General features: G+C 34.8%; 1 protein-coding gene across 1 annotated transcript; it reads left to right on the forward strand.

The window, feature by feature from the left end:
* Positions 1-2,373: 2,373 nt before the first annotated feature.
* Positions 2,374-3,247, forward strand: LOC108858064 (ethylene-responsive transcription factor 12). Its single transcript, XM_018632051.2, has one exon. It carries the CDS (start codon positions 2,442-2,444, stop codon positions 2,988-2,990), a length of 549 nt encoding a protein of 182 aa, XP_018487553.1. The 5' UTR covers positions 2,374-2,441; the 3' UTR covers positions 2,991-3,247.
* Positions 3,248-13,633: the final 10,386 nt, after the last annotated feature.

Raw genomic sequence — 13,633 nt, forward strand, 5'->3', positions numbered from 1 at the left:
GTTGAAATTAAATATTTTCATTTTCTGTCATTTTCTGTTGCATTTTTCACTGATTCTATATTTTAAATTGACAAAATGACGTCAATAACAACAACAATAACTATTTTTAGTTACACAAAATCTTTTAAACAATATTTAAAGTTTTTTGGAGGTTTTATATCAAATCTACTTGACTGTTAGTGTTATTGTATTTTTTAAATTTGTATGATAATTATGTATTCATGTAGTTTTAAAAAAAAACTTATTTTGTTAATTTTTTTGTAATGCTTTGTTGTCTATTTATAGTTTAAAATATTGTATATCTTATTTTTATTTGTTTTAATTTTATGTGAATAAATTAAATTTATAAAAACAATTTGAAATATATATATATGCATATGAAATATAAAAGTTTTAATGACTAAAAAGATAAAAAATAAAATACTTAAAAATCATAAATGTGATTATAAAGACCAAAATATAATTATAAATTTTCAATTCTGAAATTCTGAATTTTTTTTAGAAAACAATATAGTGTTTTTTGGAAATGCTATAATATTATTGAAAAAAGGAGATGCTATAAATATTAGATGGCTTAAGGATTTGGTTTTGAGAAAATGGTTGATAAATTCAAGCACTCTTTATATTATGAACGATTATTCAGAGGCTATAAATTTATCTCTTGGTCAGCAGTTACATCAAAAGGCTAATTATTTTGGACAAAAAGAAATACAAAATCAGTCAGAGCTATAGACAGAGTAGTTGTGTCAAGCTCCTTTATTTAATGATCTCTTTGTAGCCTCGTCCTCGTGCATCATCTAATCACATCATAAATATGGCTGCCACTAAAATAATGCTACTGTACTATTTAAAATTTTTGTTTTTAAAAAATAGTAAAATCATAAAAGGAAGTCCAAAACGTAGAGAAGGCTATGACTGGTAACACAGTAGGGGTTACGTCAGCATCCCTAGCAATGCACAGGTCCAGTCAAAGAGGCGGCACCTTATCTTTCCTCTTCGTAAAATATTAAAATAAAATGTTCTTGGTCTTTTTTTCTTTCTCTAATGGTTATCCTGAGAAAGCATCGACGTTGTTTCGAACTTGATTGACTTTCAGCTGTTATGTTAATTTTTTAATATATATAATATACTTGGTGTTTTCATCAAATGTTAATATGATTGTGTAGTCTTCTTTTTTTCGCAGTTACAACAACTTACAAATTATATTTAGTGAAAACTATATCGTGGTTGTTGGATTTTGAGCTAAACTCGTAAAAGCTCGCGTTTGAGTCGATTTTGTGTGATTTGTTTCACTGGAACCATGGTGAGAGAGAATCAATCTTTTTTTATCGACGAGAGAATCAATCTATATATTGAGCTGAGGGATGGATAATGAAGAAAAAGATCAGGGTGCGATAGAAAACAGATTAAAAGCAAAAAAAAAACTATATTGTGGTTTTACGGGAAAAAAAACTATATTGTGGTTCAAAAAGGGAAAAATGACAGTGCATGGAATTGTGTTTGAACCTGAACCTATAGTGTTGTTAATTAAATATTATTGTTCTGTCGAGAGCATCAAGATTTTTTCAGTATCATCGATTCTCTAAAATAAAAACTAAAGAAATTTTTGAATGGTGTGCTTTTTTTGGTATAATGTAGGTAGTACAATGTGCCCGTTGTAGACTCATCGATCAACAGGCATCGAAATTATTTTTGTGCACCCATCGAAAATGTTATTTGTTCTATTATTTTACCCATAAATAAGATTTGTTCTACTTTCTTTTATAACTATCTTCTATAATAAGATTTTACCCCTAAATAAGATTTGTGCCCGTTGTAGACTCTTCTATCTTAGTTAGCAATGATTTACATTTTATACTATGACACTTAAACAATTATGCGTTCATGAGCTTCTAAAGTAAGTTAATTTATCAGTAAAGGCAACTAATATCATTCTAACATGGCTGATGATTGGGAAACACGATTTTTCGCATCTGGACAAATTCATCAGTCAAATCTTAAATGCAATCTGTTTGAGAGCGGAACTAGAACATGGTTTGCTTAAAAACTTATTTTTAAACATAACTTATAAAAAGTAAATAAAAAGCGATTAATACATACTGTCCGCCGTTAAAACTAATCCCTTTATAAAAGATCTCATTTGCAGATAACATAATTTTCAGTACATTTAATTATTAGAACACTATACTTTGGTGTAAGAATACCCACGTGTAAGGATCTTTTAGCATAACCAGTCACATCGGCAAACAAGCAAAAGAGATCAACGGTGCTTGTTCTTTCAAAACCCTAGATGGATAAAACAAGCCGAGGATTACGGGTGTCTTAAGTGGACCCCAGAGACACCTCTTGTTCTTTTAAACTCTCTCTCTCTCTTTCTCATTTTGAGTCAAACAAGTCAACAAATCAAAAACTCTCTCTTCTCTACTCTCTCTAGAACGACAATGGCGTCCACAAGTTGTGCAAGGGAGGTGCATTACCGAGGAGTGAGGAAGAGACCATGGGGTCGCTACGCGGCGGAGATTAGAGATCCGTGGAAGAAAACTAGGGTTTGGTTAGGCACTTTCGATACTCCCGAAGAAGCTGCTCTCGCTTACGACGGCGCCGCCCGTTTCCTCCGTGGAATCAAAGCTAAAACTAACTTCCCTTCCCCTCTCTCTCTTGACCTCAACCACATCCCTTCTCCCTCTGCCGTCGCCGCCGCCGCGGAAAACCACCACAACCATCAACTCTGGTTCTCAGCTCCTCCTCCTCCCCCTCCACCTCCTCTTCACATCTCCGGCAACTACCGCCACCACGGACTCTATCTCCGAACCGGAGTTCTTAACGACAGAACCCCTTCTACAGAAGCGCCGCTTTACTTCGCCGCCTCCCCTGCCGCAGCTACGTCGTCGCCTCGAGTGCTTGAGTTAATGAGTTCTTCTCCTTCCTCCCCTACGGTTAGACGTGGCTTAACCATTGATCTCAACGAGCCGCCGCCACTTTGGCTGTAAAACAGACGATGAAGACGGATATTAACGGCGCCGTTCCGCTGACTTCCTTACGCGGCCGCCGTTTGGAACACTTTCGACGGAACTATTAGGGTTTATTATTTTGTAACGTTAGTTTCTTTTCATAAAAAAAAGATGAGTTTCTTTTAGCAAATATCTTTTTTTAGAGTCATATGAGTAGTTTTCTTTTTTGATTTGTCCTTTTTGGCTATGTAAGAACGGAGATTGATTGTTATGAATCATAACTTATGATCCGTTGAGGGAAAAAAACTTCTTAATTTGCAAAATGAATTGACGCTTACTAAGTAGTCTTATTGTTATAGTTGTTTCAAAGGATTAGGAAATGGATCTAAAGAAAATCTGATCGATGTTGTGGATTGTTACGACCGGCGCTTATGTCTGGTTTCGAGGGTTTTTTTAACCTTATTGTATTCTGTGGCGTGTCGTGAAGTACGGACTGACTTGTGTTAGCTCTTTCATTACTTTGCATTGCGTTCTGTTTGACTCACGCGCCTCCCTAACAACGCCAAAAGACTGAGAAAGAGAGAAACAGACAAAATAGATAGTGACTAGTGAGAGGAATAGAAACAGAGCAAGCGTGTGAGTTTGGACTGCCATTTTCACTTACGGACAAGATATTTATTAGTTTTGAGTTTGTAAATATTTTCATTTATTACTTTACCAAAACATTGTTTTTTGGGAGACTATAAAACATTTGTGTCATGGAACCATTAACAAAAGTGTTAGTCGTATGCAATAGCCAATAACCAGGGACAACGTTCATGCATTTTTTTTTGTTTTCAACCAAAATTTCTTTAATGTTTTTGAGGAGTCATTTTTATAATGTTCTATATTGTAGAAGGGATTTGTGATCGAACTCCTGTTAAGTCATGTGATATTGTAGAGATGAGAGAGAGAGAGATAGTCGGGGAGTGTGTATATATTTTTTTTTGACTAAAACGCGAATCAAATTCAAAGAAACGGAGAGTGTATATGTTTAGAAAATAATAAAAGATACTTTTAAACTACACTAATCTTGTTTACATTATTACATATTATGGATATATTTTGTACCTGAGAACAGTAGCTAATCCAGACTGATTTTTAAGTGGGTGCACACAATGTAAATTTACCAATAACAATATATGTATATATGACTATTAGGCTGAGAAACACACTATTTTTTGAAAATATTATGGGTGCATGTGCACCTCCTCTCTCCTTACTAGCTTTGCCCCTGCCTGAGAAACCGGTTGTAAATTTTGAATTTAAACATGTGGGTCTCTATGACGAGCGCTGCATGTGTTTCTCGACGACAATGAATTAACATAATTTCATTTTGGCTCTTGTGGAGACCCCACGCGCCGTCGCCTGATTTCGCTAGTGCTATAAAAAAATCAATTTCAACTTTGGGGTTACTTCTTTAGTTATTTTTTGGACATATATCTCTTCAGTTGTTTATTAAAGGCTAGGTGTTTAGTTTGGTCCTTCTTTGCGAGTACTCTCTTGTCGTTTTGACCTCTATCTTCTTTTCCCTTATCATTTATATCGAGGTCTCTGCTGTCTATCCACTATCTCCAAGTTTGTTTAATAAACCTAGGTTATAGTATTAAATTATTTGACAAAAAGGTCTCTTTAATAACAGTTTAGTTGTTGTAGATAATCTTGAAGATAGCTTGGTTCCCAAGCTAAACTAAAAAGCTATTTGTTTTGTGATAATGATAACTCTGTTGGAGTTATCTAAATAAGATAAACCAAGTGTGTTTGGGTTTATCTAGTCTCTATATATAGTTATGCAAGTGTGTTTGCATACGGTGAGATTTAGAGATTATTGTTGTGAGAGCTTGAGTTTTGAGTAAGTTTCTTAAGCTAATAAGAAAGAGTTTTCTTATAAATCTTTGAGTTTACAACGTGTGATTGAAACAATATTTGGTATCAGAGCCAAAACTTTTGCAGAAATCGTCAACCATGGGAGATCTTTCAACTATTGTTAATGAACCGAAGAAAAATACTTTGCCATCGATCAGCTGCCCTATGTTAACATCCGCTAACTATACCTTATGGTCAATCCGAATGAAGATACTACTTAAAGTACATGAGGTGTGGGAGCTCGTCGAAGAAGAGTCAACCGATAGTAAGAAGAACAACTTGGCAATTGCTTTACTCTTCCAATCCATTCCTGAATCTCTTACTATGCAAATAGGAGGTCTCGATACAGCAAAAAAGGTGTGGGAGGCTATAAAATCGAGACATCTGGGAGCAGAGAGAGTCAGAGAAGCTAGACTGCAAACCCTGAGTGAAGAGTTTGATCGCTTGAAGATGAAGGATACAGAGACTATTGATGATTTTGTGGGAAAGATATCAGAGTTGTCTTCTCGGTCAGCTGCCCTAGGAGAAACAATTGAAGAAACCAAGATGGTAAAGAAGTTCCTTAAGAGTCTACCAAAGAAAAAATTTATTCACATGGTAGCCTCTCTAGAACAACTTCTTAACCTAAAGGAGACTAGTTTTGAGGATGTAGTTGGGCGTATGAAAGCATATGAAGAGAGGATCAAAGAAGATGAAGAAGACATACAGAGTGATCAAACGAAGTTGATGTATGCTAACTCAGACGCTAATTCGCAGTCATATGGAGACTTCAGAGGCAGAGGACGTGGAGGACGCTATGGTAGAGGCCGTGGCCGAGGAAGGAATGGAAGAGAAGTAGATTTTTCAAGAATTACTTGTTTCAGGTGTGACAAACTTGGACACTTTGCTACTAGTTGTCCTGATCGTTTGCTGAAACTTCAAGAGGCTTATGAGGCGAAGAATGATGAAACACAGGAGGCTGATAAGCTACTAATGCATGAGATAGTCTTCCTGAACGAAAGAAACGTGAAGCCTAAAGACTTTGAGTGTAATGCAGATAATAGCAGAGTGTGGTACCTCGACAATGGAGCTAGCAATCACATGACGGGTGTGAAGGATTATTTTAAGTCTATAGATGAAAGCATTACGGGGAAGGTCAGATTTGGGGATGACTCAAGAGTTGATATAAAAGGGAAAGGCTCGATATTGTTCGTGAGTCAGAACGGTGATCAAAAGATACTTGCAGACGTCTACTATATCCCAGACCTCAAAAGTAACATTATTTCTCTTGGACAAGCGACAGAAGCCGGTTGTGAAGTTAGAATGAAGGAGGAACAGCTCACACTTCATGATAAAGGAGGGAAGCTTATTGTTAAAGCTAAGAGATCACACAATCGATTATACAAGGTTCCAATGGATATCGTTCCTAACAACTGCTTTCAGGTCTCTGTCATGAATGATTACAGTAGGTGGCATGCACGTTTGGGGCATATTGGAGTAAGTACTATGAAGACAATGATAAAGAACCAACTTGCCATAGGAATGCCGAGCTTAAGCATCGAGGAGGAGACTTGCACAGCATGTCTACTTGGAAAACAGACCAGACGCTCATTCCCGAATGCAACTTCCTATCGAGCCACCAAGAAGCTTGAACTAATTCATGGTGACTTATGTGGACCTATCACTCCGCAAACCGCAGGGAAAAGCCGATACATATTTGTGTTGATTGATGATTACAGTCGGTATATGTGGTCCATACTACTACAGGAGAAGAGTGAGGCACTTGATAAGTTTAAAAAGTTCAAGGCAATGATCGAAGGAGAAACACACGAGAAGATAATAACCTTCAGAACCGATAGGGGGGGTGAATTCACGTCAACTGCGTTTAGAGAGTTCTGTGAGTCTTCTGGTATCATCAGGCATCTAACCGCACCGTACTCTCCTCAGCAGAACGGTGTGGTAGAACGGAGGAACAGAACACTTTTGGAAATGACTAGAAGCCTTTTGAAGCACATGGCTGTTCCTAACTATCTTTGGGGAGAAGGAGTTCGTCACGCTACCTACCTAATCAACCGAGTTGCCACCAGAACCTTGACTGAGCAAACGCCGTATGAAGCTTTTAAAGGAAGAAAGCCTAACATCGATCACTTGAGGGTCTTTGGTTGTTTGGGATTTGCCAAACCAGAGAGACAGCATCTCAGGAAATTGGATGATCGCTCAAGAGTCTTGGTAAACTTGGGTACGGAACCTGGTTCCAAAGCATACAGACTTCTGGATCCGACAAGTCGCAGAGTGGTAGTAAGTCGAGATGTTGTCTTCGATGAAAGCAGAGGATGGAAGTGGAAGAAAGATAATGAGCTTAAAATTGGTGAGGAATCAGGAGAGTTTAAGATATCTATTGGTGAGTATGGGAACAATGGTCTTCGAGAGGAACCCGAAGTAACAGAGAAGAGTGTTACGCAAAAGATAAAAGAAGAAGAAGAGAAACTAGAGACGACTGTAGAAACAGGGGAACCCGAAACAGAGGATTTGAGAACAGAGGAACCATCTACAGAGTCAGAACAAGTGAACGACTTGTTAAGGAGATCGACAAGGATCAGTAAGAGACCAGGCTACCTTGATGACTACGTATACTTGGCAGACATCGAGGGAGAGATGATGTTGCTATTAATCAATGATGAACCATGGAGCTTTAGCGAAGCTATTGAGCATCAAGTATGGAAGGACGCTTGTGCTGATGAGATTGAGTCCATTGTCAAGAACAACACATGGGAGTTAGTTGATCTTCCTCGAGGAGCAAAAGCCATTGGGCTTAAATGGGTTTTCAAGGTCAAACGAAACTCAGACGGGAGCATCAATAAACATAAATCAAGACTTGTGGCAAAAGGTTATATCCAGAGGCATGGGGTCGACTATGAGGAAATCTTCGCGCCTGTTGCACGGATAGAAACAGTGAGGTTCATCATCGGTTTGGCGGCCTCTCATGGATGGAAAGTTCACCACTTGGATGTTAAAACCGCGTTTCTCCACGGTGATCTCAAAGAAGTCGTATACGTCTCTCAGCCTGAAGGTTTTGTTGTCAAAGGAAGCGAGAGTAAGGTATATAAGCTGAAGAAAGCTTTGTACGGTCTTAAGCAAGCTCCACGTGCGTGGAACGAAAAGTTAAATCAGGTGCTTGGAGAGCTTGCGTTTGTTAAATGCAGCAAAGAGCCTTCGCTTTATCGCAAAGAACAGAGCAATGAGCTTCTGTTAGTGGCAGTTTATGTGGATGATTTACTTATTGCTGGATCAAAAGAGGAGATGATAAATGAGTTTAAGGCAGACATGTCGTCGAAGTTTGCTATGTCTGACCTTGGATTACTTACCTACTACTTGGGTATTGAGGTAATACAGTTTGACGGTGGGATCACGCTGAAGCAAGAAGGATATGCAAAGCGGATTCTGGAAGAAACGAATATGGCAGACTGCAATGCAGTTCAAATTCCTATGGATGCAGGGTTGAAACTGTCTAAGGCTAAAGAAGAAAGAAACGTAGATGAGAAGGAGTATAGAAGGATCATTGGCTGCCTACGGTATCTTATGCATACTAGACCAGACATGTCGTACTCTGTTGGTGTTTTGAGCAGGTACATGCACGAGCCTAAGGAAAGTCATTTTGCAGCGTTGAAACAAGTCCTGCGCTACCTAAGAGGGACAATCACATACGGCCTTACCTTCCTGAAAACGAATCGAACGGAACTGATAGGTTACTCAGATAGCTCGCACAATGTAGACGAAGACGACGGAAGAAGCACAACGGGTCACCTGTTTTATTTAAACGATTGCCTTATCACATGGTGCTCGCAGAAGCAGGAGACAGTGGCTCTATCCTCTTGTGAAGCAGAATTCATGGCAGCTACTGAGGCAGCAAAGCAGGCCATATGGTTGCAGGAACTACTTGCGGAGGTGCTTGAGAAAGACGTCAAGAAAGTGACAATCAGGCTGGATAACAAGTCTGCAATTGCTCTAAGTAAAAATCCAGTATTCCATGGAAGAAGCAAGCATATCCACAAGAGATACCATTTTATAAGAGAGTGTGTGGACAATGATCAAGTAGAGGTGGAGCATATTGCAGGAACGTTGCAGAAAGCAGATATACTAACAAAGGCCTTGGGAAGAATCAAGTTCAAGGAAATGAGGGAGCTGATTGGAGTTCAAGATGTGAAGAACACTCACTTCAAGATTAAAGGGGTGAATGTTGTAGATAATCTTGAAGATAGCTTGGTTCCCAAGCTAAACTAAAAAGCTATTTGTTTTGTGATAATGATAACTCTGTTGGAGTTATCTAAATAAGATAAACCAAGTGTGTTTGGGTTTATCTAGTCTCTATATATAGTTATGCAAGTGTGTTTGCATACGGTGAGATTTAGAGATTATTGTTGTGAGAGCTTGAGTTTTGAGTAAGTTTCTTAAGCTAATAAGAAAGAGTTTTCTTATAAATCTTTGAGTTTACAACGTGTGATTGAAACAATATTAGTTATGTTTTAAGTTACTCAAAAGTGTGGCGGCAGTGGCCGACCATAAGTTTTTGAGGTGTTTTTCAAGTTCAAGAGTTTAAATAGCGTTGTAGACTGTTCAGATGGTGTATGTGCACTATACTTTTTTAAACGTATAATTTTCTAAGGCAAGTCCAACCCGATAACACTAAATTAAGTGTTTTGATTTATTATTTTATTTTACGCATTTAATCATAACATCCAAGTAGTATTTTTTATTTTTATTTATAATTAATGTTTTTAATTATTTACATTTGATAAATAATTATTTTATTACATTTAGAGTCTATGTTTGCTTGTCGAAGTTTTATAATTTTATGTTTTTATAAAATATTAAATACAACTAAAATTTTATACTATTAGAACATTAATACAAAATTATCTAAGATATTTATTTTGTTAAATAATAATACCTACTAAATTTTTATAAAATGATTTTAAATTTTGTGAAAAGAAAATAAAATTATAAATAAAAAATATACAATATATTTACTCTTAGTTACAAATTCGGATTATTAATAATACTAGGGAAATTTGATAATATATGCATTGTAGGATTTAAATGAAGCATATATACATAGCAAAGCAAAGACTATGATATTTGTGTAATATTTGTCATATTGTCCTTGAATGGGGTTTTTTTTTTTTTTATAAATATGGTTTCCTTTTCGATTTTTAATTATTTTCAATATCTGTAAAAACAGTTGTACAATTTTGTTGTTTATATAATAAAAATATTTTTTTTTCTACACATAATATGTTTTGAAAATTTCAAAACAAACATAGATTTTATAAATTTTATATAATATTTCATAATCGCAATTTTGAATCCATATTATTTTAAATTACAGTATAGTCTGATAAATTTCTTTTCTCTTTTTTTTTGTAATTTATATCTCATTCTCTACCTCCTGATTCTTCTTACTCACTACTTGATCAGTTATACTGTTTTGTTCTCCAACACTGTCGCCACTCATCATCTCTCTTTCTAAAGAAATTTTAGAGAATTTCATATATACAAAGTTTGTGGGTGTGTCGAGTATTCCATACCATAATATGTATAGCATAGTCATGGAATGGATAAATTTTTAGGTTTAGGGTTTAGGGTTTAGAACTAGGTTTGGGTTTAGAGTATATGGTTTGGATATATGGTCTGGGTTTAGGGTATATAGTTTGGGTTTAGGGTTTCAGAGTTTGGATTTATGGTTTATGGTTTAAGGTTTGGGTTTAGGATATATGATTTGGATTTAGGGTTTGGGTATAGGGTTTAAGATTTTGGTTTAGAGTATATGGTTTGAGTTTAAGGTTTAGTGTTTGGGTATATGGTTTGGATTTAGAGTTTGGGTTTAGGGTATATGGTTTGGGTTTAGGGTTTAGTGTATATGGTTTGGGTTTAGGGTATATATTTTGGGTTTAGGATATAGTGTACTCTCTACAAACCTTTCATCTTTTTAGCTTTTTTTTTTTTCATCCTCTTCTTAATGGTTGTTGTTTTAAAATAATTGTTCTGTACTATATATTGGACAAATATAGTATAGTATGATATTGAGAGTTATTTTAATTATTTCTCACGCGCGGGGAAAGAGAATGTTGTCTAATTTTATACCAAATTGACACAATTTTTCATGCATGGTTGTATTCTTCATATATGGTGCTGCTATGATTATCAAGCAAATTGACCCATAATACTAACTTAACTATATTATTAATTAAACACAATATTTTTAATATTCATTCGAATAAATAATATTACAATAAATTTAGTGTAATACAATTCTCATAATATCAATTATAATAGATTGATGTTTCATTGGTGATGAAACTAGTCCAAATTAAAAATAATAATAGCAAATTTGATGTTTTAATATTTATTTGAAATTGGTCTGAAACTTCTTATGATTATAATATTGTATAATAAAACATATATTCTTTCCGTTTCATATAAAATGTCACTTAAACATACATATTAAAAATGCATTTATGTTTTCATTAATATTTTGTCTATTTAACAAACAATTTAGGTAAATAAATTTATTTATAAAATCAATGTGTTTTGCAATTAATATTGAGCTGAAACTAAGTGTAAATTACATTCAAACTGTAAAACGACATTTTTATGTAACAAAAAATGTTAAAATGACACTTAATATAAAACAAATGGAATTTTATTTAGAAATTATAATATTTCATATGTTATGTATATGATATATTGCTTACTTTAATATTTTTATTATATGTTTTGAGTATTATATATTTCAGATTATTGCCAGTTTAACCTTTAAAGTTTTAATGGTTTATCAATATTCTTTTGTGTATAAATGGTTACAAAAAGTTGCAATAAAAACAATCCGTGGTTTTGGTAAATTTTGATTTCTGGTTTTACTTTCTGATTTTTAAAATTTAGTTGTTTGATCTCTTCAAAAATTAAATTCATTTGGCTTTGACCCAAAAAAGAAGTCAAATTCATTTGGCTCAAGAAATTACAGAGCGAAATATTAATATTTCATCACGTTTCCCATGCTGAATGTAAACAGTGGACATATTGGTAACGCCTGACAGGAAATAAACATTATTTCTGATTCAAATCTCGTCTTATAGTGTCAAGATTGAATTTGGTAAATATCTTTGGGCCAAAAGATTTGATGGGCTGTTACGAGGTTTGAGAAATGTCTCATTTATTTTCATTTTTGGTAGGAATATGGAACTTGAAATGACAACAAACTATTTGCGTAGGTTCCGAACAAAGTCTAATATAACTGTGGTGATGTTAATATAGAAAAAATTAGATATACCTATTCTCCAAATTTTACTTATTTTCTAAGTTAGATTTTGCATACAAATTATTGTACTCCTATATAAAAACTTACAATTTATGAATAACATGCACCGATTCTTTTTTTTTTCTCTTCTTATTACTTACAAGATGTTATCATCACAAAATTCTAATCATATACGAACAAAAACTGTAGCTACCTATAAAACCCTAACCAAGATTGTTTGTTAACATCAACAGTGACAGCCTTTGTACGAAGCGAATGAAGCACTTGCTTGCGGCCATATAATTTATAGATTATTTTTGGCCACGCTTCATGTATATACTCTTTAGTCTAGTTGAAGTTTATATGGCCAAACTTACATTAGTTCATGGGTTCAAACCCAAGTAGCTACAATTCAGTCCCTGTTCTAAAACGCGCTCTCCGCGCCCGCGTAATCGCCGGAAAAACGTTAAACGGATGGTGACCGCCGTGATTTGACATGAATCGCTTGGTTAATCGGAAAAAAAATTAAAGTTCGTTGTTTTATAGATTTGAAACTCGATATCATATATTAAGTTGTTGATTTGTGTTATGTAAACCAAAACTTACAAGATGAACACGAAAAAGCATTGAAATCGCGAAAAAAAATAAACAAAAACGGCTACAGGTTTCGCAGGAAAAAGAAGAAGACAAGGACAATTTGGTCATTTAATATTCATTTAACCTAATCCCCTCATAAAATGCGCAAAATGAGCTGGGGTAGGGCCGAACCCGGGTTTGGAGGGTAATAAAGAGTAACTTCTACCACCACACCACGCTTTAATCTTGTACAGAATGAAAATATTTAATATATAAACCTTATATCTATATAAAGCCCTAAAACAAATCTCCGATTAATCTCCGTATAATCCCCGATTAATTGATTACGCGCTAGGCCCTACCTGAACGCACGCGTTACGCCTAGCGTAGTTTCGAACATTGAATTCAATTTTATTATTTTATTTTTTCTGTGTTTTTTTTTAAAAAGTGGCCACAATTTCTTCTTTTGCTTCCAACCTTTATATTTCTAGGACCGGTTCTTGTTGTCAACATCGTTTACATGTTCCAAAAGTAGACCCCATATCATCTATGTATCCAAACCTATCACCACTGAGATAAGTTCTATGCCATAATTTATAATCGTCATCTTATATTCATATATTTATATCTAAATATCTATAACACTATTCATTGTAATTCATTCTCGTTAATATTAATAATTTATTAATGATTATTTTTATTGAGTTTAATAATATCATGCCTCATAATTGAGAATCTCAAAAATATTAGTTTATGTTAGTAAAAGTTAGTACGTATTTGTAAATCTTTGACGAGGTTAGACTGCTATACCAATCGGTTTGAAAATTTACCAAATTTTTTGCTGATTTGTTTTATTGTTTTGATAATATAGTTTGATTCGTTTCAAGTCGTGTTGACGAAAGAACAGCATAATCTATCTTTAACCACA

This window comes from Raphanus sativus, chromosome 1 (genome assembly GCF_000801105.2).
Source record: "Raphanus sativus cultivar WK10039 chromosome 1, ASM80110v3, whole genome shotgun sequence".
NCBI lineage: Eukaryota > Viridiplantae > Streptophyta > Magnoliopsida > Brassicales > Brassicaceae > Raphanus > Raphanus sativus.

Bases quoted from the DNA above. Each gene is read 5' to 3' on its own strand.
- LOC108858064 (XM_018632051.2), top strand. From the start codon at position 2,442: ATGGCGTCCACAAGTTGTGCAAGGGAGGTGCATTACCGAGGAGTGAGG.